The following is a 14,207-nucleotide window of genomic DNA, read 5'->3' on the forward strand; positions in this document are numbered from 1 at the left end:
CTGGTTCAACATATGCAAATCAATAAATGTAATCCAGCATATAAACAGAACCAAAGACAAAAACCACATGATTATCTCAAGAGATGCAGAAAAGGCCTTAGACAAAATTCAACAACGCCTCATGCTAAAAACTCTCAATAAATTAGGTATTGATGGAACGTATCTCAACATAATAAGAGCTATCTATGACAAACCCACAGTCAATATCATACTGAATGGACAAAAACTGGAAGCATTCCCCTTGAAAACTGGCACAAGATAGGGATGCCCTCTCTCACCTCTCCTATTCAACATAGTGTTGGATGTTCTGGCCAGGGAAATCAGGCAGGAGAAGGAAATAAAGGGCATTCAATTAGGAAAAGAGGAAGTGAAATTGTCCCTGTTTGCAGATGACATGATTGTATATCTAGAAAACCCCATTGTCTCAGCCCAAAATCTCCTTAAGGTGATAAGCAACTTCAGCAAAGTCTCAGGATACAAAATCAATGTGCAAAAATCACAAGTATTCTTACACACCAATAACAGACAAACAGAGAGCCAAATCATGAGTGAACTCCCATTCACAATTCCTTCAAAGAGAATAAAATACCTAGGAATCCAACTTACAAGGGATGTGAAGGACCTCTTCAAGGAGAACTAGAAACCACTGCTTAATGAAATAAAAGAGGATACAAACAAATGGAAGAACATTCCATGCTCATGGGTAGGAAGAATCAATATCATGAAAACGGCCATACTGCCTAAGGTAATTTATAGATTCAATGCCATCCCCATGAAGCTACCAATGACTTTCTTCACAGAATTGGAAAAAACTACTTTGAAGTTCATATGGAACCAAAAAAGAGCCTGCATCGCCAAGTCAATCCTAAGCCAAAAGAACAAAGCTGGAGGCATCACACTACCTGACTTCAAACTATACTACAAGGCTACAGTAACCAAAACAGCATGGTACTGGTACCAAAACAGAGATATAGACTAATGGAACAGAACAGATCCCTCAGAAATAACGCCACATATCTACAACTATCTGATCTTTGACAAACCTGAGAAAAAACAAGAAATGGGGAAAGGATTCCCTATTTAACAAATGGTGCTGGGAAAACTGGCTAGCCATATGCAGTAAGCTGAAACTGGATCCCTTCCTTACACCTTATACAAAAATTCATTCAAGACGGATTAAAGACTTACATGTTAGACCTAAAACCATAAAAACCCTAGAAGAAAACCTAGGCAATACCATTCAGGACACAGGCATGGGCAAGGGCTTCATGTCTAAAACACCAAAAGCAATGGCAACAAAAGCCAAAATTGACAAATGGGATCTAATTAAACTAAAGAGCTTCTGCACAGCAAAAGAAACTACCATCAGAGTGAACAGGCAACCTACAGAATGGGAGAAAATTTTTGCAATCTACTCATCTGACAAAGGGCTAATATCCAGAATCTACAATGAACTCCAACAAATTTACAAGAAAAAAACAAACAACCCCATCAAAAAGTGGGCAAAGGATATGAACAGACACCTCTCAAAAGAAGACATTTATGCAGCCAAAAGACACATGAAAAAATGCTCATCATCACTGGCCATCAGAGAAATGCAAATCAAAACCACAATGAGATACCATCTCACACCAGTTAGAATGGTGATCATTAAAAAGTCAGGAAACAACAGGTGCTGGAGAGGATGTGGAGAAATAAGAACACTTTTACACTGTTGGTGGGACTGTAAACTAGTTCAACCATTGTGGAAGTCAGTGTGGCGATTCCTCAGGGATCTAGAACTAGAAATACCATTTGACCCAGCCATCCCATTACTGGGTATGTACCCAAAGGATTATAAATCATGCTGCTATAAAGGCACATGCACATGTATGTTTATTGTGGCACTATTCACAATAGCAAAGACTTGGAACCAACCCAAATGTCCAACAATGATAGACTGGATTAAGAAAATGTGGCACATATACACCATGGAATACTATGCAGCCATAAAAAAGGATGAGTTCATGTCCTTTGTAGGGACATGGATGAAGCTGGAAACCATCATTCTCAGCAAACTATCACAAGGACAAAAAACCAAACACCACATGTTCTCACTCATAGGTGGGAATTGAACAATGACAACACATGGACACAGGAAGGGGAACATCACACACCGGGGCTTGTTGTGGGGTGGGGGGAGGGGGGAGAGATAGCATTAGGAGAGATACCTAATGCTAAATGACGAGTTAATGGGTGCAGCACACCAACATGGCATGTGTATACATATGTAACAAACCTGCATGTTGTGCACATGTACCCTAAAACTTAAAGTATAATAATAATAAAAATAAATAAATAAATAAAAATTATATTCTAAAACAAAACAAACAAAAAAGAAAACCAGCATAAGACAAGGATGCCCTCTCTCACCACTCCTATTCAACATAGTATCAGAAGTTCTGGCCAGGGCAATCAGGCAACAGAAAGAAATGAAGGGTATTCAGATAGGAAGAGAAGAAGTCAAATTGTCACTGTTTACAGATGACATGATTGTATATTTAGAAAACCCCATCATTGGCTGGGTGCAGTGGCTCATGCCTGTAATCCCAGCACTTTGGGAGGCCAAGGCAGATGGATTACCTGAGGTCAGGAGCTTGAGACCAGCCTGGTCAGCATAGCGAAACCACGTCTCTACTTAAAGTACAAAAATTAGTCGGGCATGGTGGCAGGCACCTGTGATCCCAGCTACTCAGGAGGCTGAGGCAGGAGAATTGCTTGAGCCTGGGAGGCGGAGGTTGCAGGGAGCCAAGATTGCACCACTGCTCTCCAGCTTGAGCGAGACGAGCGAGACTCCATCTCAAAAAAAAAAAAAAGAAAGACAGAAAAAAGAAAACCCCATCATCTCAGCCCAAAATCTCCTTAAGCTGATAAGCAACTTCAACAAAGTCTCAGGATACAAAATCAATGTGCAAAAATCACAAGCATTCCTATACACCAATAATAGACAGCCAAATCTTGAGTGAACTCCCATTCACAATTGCTACAAAGAGAATAAAATACCTAAGAATCCAACTTATGAGGGATGTGAAGGACCTCTTCAAGGAGAACTACAAACCACTGCTCAAGGAAATAAGAGAGGACACAACCAAATGGAAAAACATTCCATGCTCATGGATAGGAAGAATCAATATCATGAAAATGGCCATACTGCCCAAAGTAATTTATAGATTCAGTGCCATCCCCATCAAGCTACCATTGACTTTCTTCACAGAATTAGAAAAAAAGTACTTTAAATTTCATACGGAACCAAAAAAGAGCCCATATAGTCAAGACAATCCTAAGCAAAAAGAACAAAGCTGGAGGCATCATGCTACCTGACTTCAAACTATACAACGAGGCTACAGTAACAAAAACAGCATGGTACTGGTACCAAAATAGATATATAGACCAATGGAACAGAACAGAGGCCTCAGAAATAACGCCACACATCTACAGCCATCTGATCTTTGACAAACCTGACACAAAGAAGCAATGCGAGAAGGATTTCCTATTTAATAAATGGTGTTGGGAAAACTGGCTAGCAATATGCAGAAAGCTGAAACTGGATGTCTTCCTTACACCTTATACAAAAATTAACTCAAGATGGATTAAAGACTTAAATGTAAGACCTAAAATGACAAAAACCCTAGAAGAAAACCTAGGCAATACCATTCAGGACATAGGCATGGGCAAAGACTTCATGACTAAAACACCAAAAGCAATGGCAACAAAAGCCAAAATAGACAAATGAGATCTAATTAAACTAAAGAGCTTCTGCACAGCAAAAGAAACTATCACCAGAGTGAACAGGCAACCTACAGAATGGGAGAAAATTTTGCACTTCATCCATCTGACAAAGGGCTAATATCCAGAATTTACAAAGAACTTAGACAAATTTACAAGAAAAAACAAAGAACCCCATCAAAAAGTGGGCAAAGGATATGAACAGACACTTCTCGAAAGAAGACATTTATGCCCCCAGCAAACATGAAAAAAAGCTCATCATCACTGGTCATTAGAGAAACACAAATCAAAACCACAATGAGATACCATCTCACACCAGTTAGAATGGCGATCATCAAAAAGTCAAGAAACAACAGATGCTGGAGAGGATGTGGAGAAATAGGAAAGCTTTTACACTGTTGGTGGGAGTGTAAATTAGTTCAACCATTGTGGAAGATAGTGTGGTGATTCCTCAAGGATCTAGAACCAGAAATACCATTTGACCCACCAATCCCATTACTGGATATATACCCAAAGGATTATTAATCATTCTACTATAAAGACACATGCACATGTATGTTTACTGCAGCACTATTCACAATAGCAAAGACTTGGAACCAACCCAAATGCCCATCAATGACAGACTGGATAAAGAAAATGTGGCACATACACACCATGGAATACTATGCAGCCATAAAAAAGGGATGAGTTCCTGTCCTTTGCAGGGACATGGATGAAGCTGGAAACCATCATTCTCAGCAAACTAATACAGGAACAGAAAACCAAACACTGCATGTTCTCACTCATAAGTGGGAGTTGAACAATGAAAACACATGCACACAGGGAGGGGAACATCACATATTAGCACCTGTCGCAAGGTGAGGGGTTAGGGGAGAGATAGCATTAAGATGACAGCAAACCACCATGGCACATGTATACCTACGTAACAAAACTTCACGTTCTGTACATGTATCCCAGAACTTAAAGTATATAAAACAAATACCAGCCCAAAGGCCCCCAAATTTTCCAGTAATAGCTTTAGAATTAAAGTTGCTATTTTCAACATTCCAATATACAATATTGCACGACTTATTGAAGGGGGGAAAAGGGCCAACTGGAAGACTACATATGTTTCCCATATGTTTTATAACTATTTGGGAAATGATCTGGGTGACTTGAGTAGAAATTCATCTTTTATACTTAAGAAACCTCTCGAAGTATTTACTCAACATCAGTTATACTGCCTTCTTCATCTGCTTTGGAAATGATCCAAAATGCAATGCTTGAGGCCTTCATGGTGTCTCCACCACAAAGAGAAAACACCTAGTTTTCTATTTATAGTTTTACACAACTTGTTTGCTTAGGAGAGTTGCTCATCATTTCTTAGTCACAGCAAATCTCTGTCCAATTTTAAAATTCCAGCAATTTAGTTATCTCATTTAGGCAGTACAGCTGATGGACTCATGAAATTTTAATGCTAGAGAAAAATCCATGACCATCTAGTGAAAAGTGAGTTCACGGGTCAAATGATAAAATAGTGGCAGAGCTGAATCTGCAAGAGAAGTCTTTGGTAGCATTATTTTTCATATTATGATCCATTAGTGCATCATGAAATCAACTTAATGGAATATAGCTAGCATTCTCTAAAAAATGAAATAGAACAAAATAGAATGTGTTAGATTAGACTCAGTGGAAAATATCCAAATGCACTTGCATGTAGTAAGAAAAACTCTTGTTTTGTGAAACTTTTGTTTCAATAATATCCATCCATCCATCCATCCATTCATTCTGAACATATACACACACCTATATATTCTACAAATTGGGTCACAATGTAAAATATAAAATATATTTCTTACTATGAGTAGCAATAAAAAATGTTTTAAACAAAAAGACTACCCATTCAGTTCCCTTTCCACAAAATCATGCTACCTTTGTAGAATGATGTAATAGCCTTACACAGTTGAAAGGAAATCTTTAGAAGCTCTGTGAATAGACTTCAATTTTACAGTAGCTTATTATTGGATTACAATGTAGTACAGCAGTAATTTGATAAATCAGTGTTTGGAAAAGAGAAAATCATTTCATGGACAAGTTCAACCATTATCAGAAATCTACAAACTATTTTAATGATGCCAAAGCAATAAGACGAAGTCCAGTGTGGAAAATCCAGACTGCGTTTTGTCTCAGAAGTCCAGTACTGTCTTATATACCTCTTTCTGGCAGCCTGCATTAACTTGTTTTTGGTAGAGCTTTAGCACCAGGGCCATGCATAAACACAAAAGGCAATACTGAGGCCTATCTTGTGCAGGGATGGGCCTGCCATTGGATATTGTCCCATAATCATCCCACTACAAATTAAGTGCTAGTCCTTGACTGGTAGCATTAGGATAATCAGAGTAATTTGAAAAAACAAAAATATTCCCAGGGTCTACCCTAGATATACTGAATCAGAATCTCTAGGGATGGAGGCTGGGAATCTAGATTTTTCAAAGGTTCCTTAGGTGGTTCTTCTGCAAATCCAGGTTTGAAGATACCTCCTATAGACTACGTTCCAGGTTTACTTCTTTCATTTTACTTTTTAAAAAATTGGCCTCCTTCCTTCATCTTTTCAATTTGATTTTCACCTCAAAATCCTTGGAGGCATCCTTGACTCTTCCATTAATACCCCATAGCCAATCAGGATATCCTCATGGCTCTGCCTTTAAAATATATTTAGAATCTTGCTACTTATCATCCACTACACTACTACCACCCCAGTCTAAACCACCATTATCTCTCACCAGGATTATTGCCACTGACTCTGCTTCCCTCTTACCCTCCTTTAGTCAATTCTCAACATAGCAGTCAAGGCGATCCTTTCAAAACTGAAGTTAAACTTATCACTAATCTGCACAAAATTCCCATTGGCTCATCCTTTCAATGAAGGTATAAGCCCCTCTTATTTGCCCTATAAAGCTCAAAATATGAGGCCCTTGCCTCTCTGATCTCTTCTCCTACTATTATTTTCCTGGCCACACTGGCCTCTCTGGTTATTACTGGAATGCATCAATCACACTCTTGCCTTTTCTGTTCCACCTACTATAAAAACTCTTTCCCCATATAACAGCATGACTAACTCAAGCAATCACCTTATATAAGTTATTACCAAATAATTTTCTCAGTGAGGCCTATCCTGACCATTCTATTTAAAAATGTAACCCATATTCCCTGTACTTCAAATTTCAGAGCTCCTCTATTCTGCTGTTTTTTTTCCAAAGCACTTTTCATCTTCAAACTTATTAGATAAGTTTGAAGTTTACTTATTGTAATTATTATTTATTTTTGTCTCCTGGTATGTCAACTAGATCCTTGAAAGAAGGCATCTTTGTGTATTTTATTCACTGATATATCATTGCGAGAACATAGAACACTGCTTGGGACATAGTAGGTAATCAGTAAATGAATGGTTTATTCATTTGGTGAATGAATAGTGGGGCTAACCAAAAGATTTGAAACTCTCTATCCATTCCAACTAGTAATAGAAATATCCAATTCCCATGGATCCATGATCCGTGATCCTTATATGACCAATCCCTTTGGTGGCTAATTTTTTTCATCAATACTCTTAATTGTAATGATATTTAACAAAAGAATAGTCCAATGAAAATTTCAAATCCATTTCTTATATTTAAATCAAAGTAACTGAAAAGTAAAATTATAGCCAAATTCATAAGTCAATAACTTTGTATAAAAACACATTCTTATCATATATAGAAATTTTAAACACTGATCAAAATATTAGAAAAAATTATGTTTTCAATTAATGTAGTAACCTGGTGCTTGGCAGTTAAAGACATCTGGAGCAAAAAAGCATTTTCCTGTTTCTTCAGCAATCAAGGCATAGTCCACCTGGCTAAGACCGCTGACAGCCGGCAAAAACAAGTTCCAGAGACCCTCGGCTTTGGCCATTTCCTGTCAAGGTGATGAACATGCCAGAGTGACCATAATTTACCAGGACTCACAGTAGTTTATTTCTTTTTTAAATATTGGTATTTATGATCTTTGAAATTTAAAAACGCTTATGGAGTTATTCATTTTACTGTATTCTCCAGTGAGCAAAACCAAGTTCTTATTAATTCATTATAAATCAACAGTTTAACCATTAATAAAATGTCTTTTCCTCCAAGCTTCCTTGGATTTGGCTGAAAAATTAAGTTTGCTACTTGAGAACTTCTTCTGGAATCAGAACTATTACAAAATCTCCCACATTTGAGTATGATATGCCAAATATACTACTTTGTGCATTTTAATTTCTTACATGAATTGATGTTAAGATTTGAAAAACATGAAATGTGGATTAATTCTATGTGGGACAAATGCCCTGCCTTGACTTCAGTCTCAATTCAGTGATGGCTAATAATGAATAGTTTTAATCATATTTTTTCCTTTGAACAGTTGTAAGAGGTTGTCTTCATTACTACCATATATAGAACACTACCTAGCCTAATTTGTATGTTATAGATTCTATTTATTAACTTTCTTTTTTTAAAGGTTATTATTGATATAATTTTCCTCTACATATATAACAATAGCAACAACAAAACTAAGGTCTAGGGTCTCAAAAAACACTCGCATATGAATTTTCTAGCGTTAAAGATTTTCTTACCTTGAGTTTATCAATCACTAAAGGTTTTCCCCACTTGTCCACTGAATTTTCATTTTGAACGTAGAACTCAGTTACCTCCTTAAAGTAATAAAAGAAAAAAATTTCACTAGCTAAAGTTAATACAAAGTAAACAATGTCATAAACTGCTAATATCTAAAATAAACATTTTTAGGTGAAGATGCTTTTTCAGCTATTATTAAACCAGAAACAGAAGCATAAAACATTCTAAAGGTTTGCTGATCACAAAATCATGCTGCCACAATATTAGATAGTAGGCTACTAAAATCTTATACCAAGATTTGAGTGTTTCATTTCTAGCAATACGACAAACTAGATAGTCATAGAAACCGCTCAACTAGTAATGTTGGGTAAAATATTAAAAATAGTTTTAAAATACATTTATTAATACATAGCTGTGCTGGAAGGAAAATGAGAAAATTCCTTGGAGGCCAGAAACAAAAAAGCCTGACTCTTCAAGTGTGAGCACACATTGCAGCCAAGTTTGTCCAGGGCATATAGGCTGATCTATGTTAGTCCAGTTACGCCCTAGGTTTTAATGAGCCACATAGGCAGGAGTCAGACATAGTCAAATGCCCCAAACATGGCAAGAGGGAGGATCAAAGATCAGCTCTTCCCTCCACCAAAGCTAGGCTGCTTGATGGGTAAAATCTAAGCAGAAGAAAATTTAAAAAGCAAAAACAAACAAACAGAAAACCCACCCCTCAGAGGTAGACCGTGGGAATACAGGCCTTTATATAGGTCTTAGTTCTGGTTGGAATAGACAAAATAAACATTTTTAACTGAAGCCTGTTTTCACCCAAGTTTGGGACTGAATTCACAGACTTATGGGGCACTAAAACTTTAAGCCAAAATTTAAGTTTACAGTGTTTCTGGTGACAGTGCCTGCTAACACCTGGCAGATGAGAAAACAAATCCTATCTGTAGGAAAAAGCTTTAAACAAAGCCTTAAATAACTTTCACAGATGAAATTCCAGAACATGAGTTCAAAATAAAAAACTATTTATCACTCAAGGAAACAAGCCACCATTAGTAAGAGTTAGCAAAAACAATCATTCACCAAGACAGAATTGCACTTCCCAAAGACTATAAATAGAGTAATCATCAGTCACAGGACATAAACTATTCGTGTTTAATAGATTTCAAGAATAAAGGAAGAAATTAAAAGTATAACAAAGGACTATCAAAAGTGACCAGGCACATTTGAAAAAGAATTGAATAAAACCTAAGGAAAGGAAAACCATAGAGATGAAACTTAAAAACTCTATGGCAGTGATTCCCAAATTTTGGTGGCTCTCAGAATCTCCTGGGGAACTTGGTAAAAATATGGGGGCCTAAGCTTTGTCCTACTTCAATGAACCTGCACTTCTGTGTCCTTTACTAGCTTAAGCAATTCCCACACACTCCAAAATTTGAAAACAGTTACTCTGTGGATGTTGAAAAATAGATTAGATAACAGCTGAAAAAACAAATCATAAATTGGAAGAAAGACCTGAAGAAATTACTCAGAATGATGCACAGAAACTCAAAAGAAGGCAAATATGAGTGGTAAAGGAATATGAATTCAAAGAGAAGTTCTAACATAAGTCTAATTGGAATCCCAGACATAAAGAATGAAGAGAGAGGCAATATTTGGAAAAATTACTCTTAAAAGTTTTCGGAACTGATAAGACAGCAATCCTCAAATTTGGAAAGCCAATAAAGCCAGAGCATAGTAAAACTACAGAACATTCAAGAGAAAGAAAAGCTCTTAAAAAGAGAAAGAGGAAGTTGCCTCCTTAGCGCAGTAGGGCAGTGCATCAGTCTCATAATCTGAAAAAGAGAAAGAAGAGGGGAAAAAAGAAAGATTACTGATAATTAAACAACAGTTAAGATTGAGAGCTGACTTCTCAAAGCAACAAATGAAGCCAGAAATCACTGGGACAATAGCTTCAATTGCTGAGAGAAAATAACTGTCATTGTAAAATTCTATATGCAATAAAACTATCTTTCACAAACTAGGGCAAAATAAAGGTATTAACAATAAGTAAAGTCATTGCCACCTCTCCCCAGCAAGAAAAAAGGAAAACAACAACAACAAAAAAAGATAAACTAAGGAAAGGGAAAGGTTTACTAGCACATTTACACTAAAGGAACTTGACCTAGAAGAAACATCTGAGTTCCAAGAAGGAATAGTAAATAAATAAAATGATAAATAGGTAGGTAAACTTAAAATTTAAAACTATAATCCCAGCATTTTGGGAGGCCAAGGTGGGCAGATTACTTGAGGTCAGAAATTTGACACTAGCCTGGCCAACATAAAGAAACCCTGTCTTTACCAAAATACACAAAAATTAGCTGAGTGTGGTGGCACATGGCTACAGTCCCAGCTACTTGGGAGGCTGAGGTGGGAGAATCACTTGAACCCAGGAAGCAGAGGTTGCAGTGAGCCGAGATTGGCCCACCCCACTGCAGCCTGGGTGACAGAATGAGACTCTCTCTCAAAAAAAAAAAAAAAAAAAAAAAAAAAGCCACATAAAACAATAACAATCTCTAATTTGTACAACTAAAAGAATATAGAACAAAAATATTGGAGTATAACAGCATTTTCCAATATTTTGCTATTATAGTATCTCTGTATGTTTCTACACTTAGGCTAGTGGTATTACTTACAAACATTGTCAAAACTCTTAATCCATATTATCAAATTATTTTCCAAATCATTCTATCAATTTACACTCATATAACAATGTACTAAAATGTTCCTTTCATTGAAGCATGGCTAGTCTAGAGTATTGCTGTATTTAGTGAAAACCTCAAGAAGGCAAAGGTCTGCTCTTTCAAAGGCACCAGGATGAATAGCCCTTCTCATTTCTGTCAGAAGTCCATTAAATTGGAAGATTTCCTGTTTGGGGTTGTTTATTATTTCCAGCCCTCATATTGCCTTGGAAATATTCAATGCTACTGTGTTTGATAAGAAATATATTATGCAATACATTTCTCATTTTCTAATCTCTGACCACCTTTTCTCATCTCTGACCACAGTTTGAAGAAATTAAATTATGCCAGTGTTTATGTAATTATTTTAAAATTTGTATTATTTAATACTTTGAGTTCTAAATTTTATCCATTTAGATATCTGCAAAGTTTATTTGTGGCACGGTAGGACTCAAAATTAAATAAAATTCCTCACTACAAAGAACCCTTCTTTGGTTCTTAAAGTGAGAAAAGTAATTTATTAGTTAATAGCCAAAAGCAGAAACTATGGTTGGTTGCCTGGTCAATCTTCCCAAAATATCACCTGTAGCATACTGCGTCCTCATTCACTGACAGAGATACTAATTTTGAGTATGTTGGTTGGTTCAGCATCTTAAATCTGAGCCTACAGATAATTTTGCAAAATGTTTTTCATTTTAAACTGAAGTCTACTAGAAAGAAGCAACAGTTCATCCTTAGTATATTAGACTCAGCAGGAAAGTATGACTAATGTTACCATTATGTTAAAAGTGTGTTCTCACTGTGTTATGTTGCTAGTTCCTGTTTTACATGCTATTTTTAGGATTTCTTACCCATTTTAAATTGGCTTAAACTGGCTTTTAATATTTTCCAATTGGAAGAATTGGCTTTTAATATTTTCATAGATATGGGTTATGCTCTCACTTTATAATATTCAAGGAGTTTCAAAAGGTCATTAGAATAGTTTAAACGAAGCTTATATTTTCTCACTATAGAAAATTTGAAAATATCTAAAAATATAAAGAAAAAGTCATGAAGCGTCTCAATAGTTAAAGACAAGTGCTGTTAAAGTATTGTTGTATTACATAATACAACCTATTTTCTAGAAATGACTGTTTTAGTTTCTGTAAGCTTAGTTACAATAATGTTGGATAGAATCTTATACAGATTTTTCCCTCTTTTATTTCGAAAAAGCTATTTAGTTTTCTCCAAATAACATCCTCTAATATGTTACACAGAGATTTGTATTGTTCACTATCATTCTACAGGATAAAACATTTTTATAGATGTTGGTACAGTACGATTTTTTTAAAAGAAGAAAAAGCTCACATTATCAGATATGGCTATGTCTCAGATTTAAAGGATCTTCAAAGACAAATGATTGTGGCTTTTCTGGTCACACAAAACATTGGCAATCTTCCCTTTAAAGCTATAGGCTGCTTTTTTATTTATCTTAAAGCACTTCTTTTTATTGCAAATTTTTTATACGTATTTCAACAGCTGCATGATACAAAGTTCAGCAGAGTATCACAACCCAACCTGTGACACCTCTTCTGTGCTGCAGTTTCTCTTATATGCTTATTCACATTTACCAATGAAAGAACAAGCCTGCCTGGTTTCCTCTGCCAATTCTGGCCTCTCCTCTGAATGATGGGCTGATTGCAAGTACTAGCATGCTATCAGATAGGCTTCATTTTAGAGAAAGTAGGTAGGAATCAGGCAGTAATCAGGGAGGACAGACAACCTGGGATTTCTGCCCAATCCCCACCACCCTCCCCCACCCCGGAAAAAAGAAAAGTTGTTCAGGTGCAGTGGCTCACACCTGTAATCCCAGCGCTCTGGGAGGCTGAGGTGGGAGGATTACTTGAAGCCAGTAGTTCTGGGCAACAGAGTGAGACCAGGTCTCTACAAAAAAATGTAAAAATTAGCCCGGTATGGTGGCATATTCCTGTAATCCCAGCTACTCAGGAGGCTGAGTTGGGTGGTTTGCTTGCGCCCTGGAGTTTGCGGCTGCAGTGAGATAGGATCACATCACACACTCCAGTTGGAGACACAGCAAGACCCTGTCTCTTGGAAAAAAAAAAAAAAAAAAAAAAAGGCCGGGCACGGTGGCTCACACCTGTAATCCCAGCACTTAGGGAGGCTGAGGTGCACGGATCACGAGGTCAGGAGTTCAAGACCAGCCTGGCCAATATGGTGAAACTCCATCCCTACTAAAAATACAAAAATCAGCCAGGCTTGGTGGCAGGTACCTGTAGTCCCAACTACTTGCGAGGCTGAGGCAGAAGAATCGCTTGAACCCAGGAGGCGGAGGTTGCAGTGGGCCGAGATGGTGCCACTGCACTCCAGCCTGGGCAACACAGCAAGACTCCATTAAAAAAAAAAAAAGCCAAAACATGGAGGACCCTCCTCTAGGGCACTAAATCTCATGTTGAAGCCCTGGCTTCTTTGAAACAGATCATTTGCTTTTTTGTCGTTGTTGAGACAGCGTCTCACTGTTGCCCGGGCTGGAGTGCAGTGGCTCAGTCTCAGCTCCCTGCAACCTCTGCCTCCCAGGTTCAAGTGATCCTCCCACCTCAGCCTCCCGAGTAGCTGAGACTATAGGTGTGCAGCACGCCGGGCTATTTTTGTATTTTTAGTAGATTGGGTTTACGCCATGTTGCCCAGGCTGGTCTCAAACTCCTGGGCTCAAGCCATCCACCAACCTCAGTCTCCCACAGTGCTGGGATTACAGGCTTGAGCCAGTACACTGGCCCATTTGCATTTTTTGGAGTGCTGTTGCAGCCTTCTGCCTGGGGGCAAACACCATTCCTGTAACAGGTTGTAAGAGAACAACCGAAGCAGTCGTCCATGTGCAGGTAATTCTTAAATCAAACATCTTGATTTCTGAATTTCCTCTTCTCATTTTTGCCTTCTATATAAGCCAGTCACAGGGTACTCCACTGTGGGAAAATGGTTACCACTTGTGCTACAGCCTTCTTTCAAAATTCTTTTGAGATATGGCTTCCGTTGTTACATTATTCTAGGGGCTAATCCATTCTGCTTTCCAAATCTAATTTCCATTCTCTTTTCAAAACCTTAA

The 14,207-nt window shown here is 37.5% G+C and overlaps 1 protein-coding gene across 4 annotated transcripts in view; it reads right to left on the bottom strand.

Moving 5' to 3' along the window:
* ACAD11 (acyl-CoA dehydrogenase family member 11) overlaps positions 1-14,207 on the bottom strand; it is a 108,921-nt gene that overhangs the window by 58,962 nt on the left and 35,752 nt on the right. For 3 of the 4 annotated variants that reach the window (XM_054482350.2, XM_054482353.2, XM_054482352.2), the window contains 2 exons: positions 8,393-8,470; positions 7,560-7,698 (listed from right to left, as the gene is read on the bottom strand). In XM_054482350.2, coding sequence (XP_054338325.1) covers positions 7,560-7,698; positions 8,393-8,470 — 217 coding nt within the window. The remainder of the gene's footprint in view (positions 1-7,559; positions 7,699-8,392; positions 8,471-14,207) is intronic. The other variant, XM_054482351.2, reaches the window with a different exon arrangement.

This window comes from Pongo pygmaeus, chromosome 2, assembly GCF_028885625.2.
Source record: "Pongo pygmaeus isolate AG05252 chromosome 2, NHGRI_mPonPyg2-v2.0_pri, whole genome shotgun sequence".
NCBI classification, from domain to species: Eukaryota; Metazoa; Chordata; class Mammalia; order Primates; family Hominidae; genus Pongo; species Pongo pygmaeus.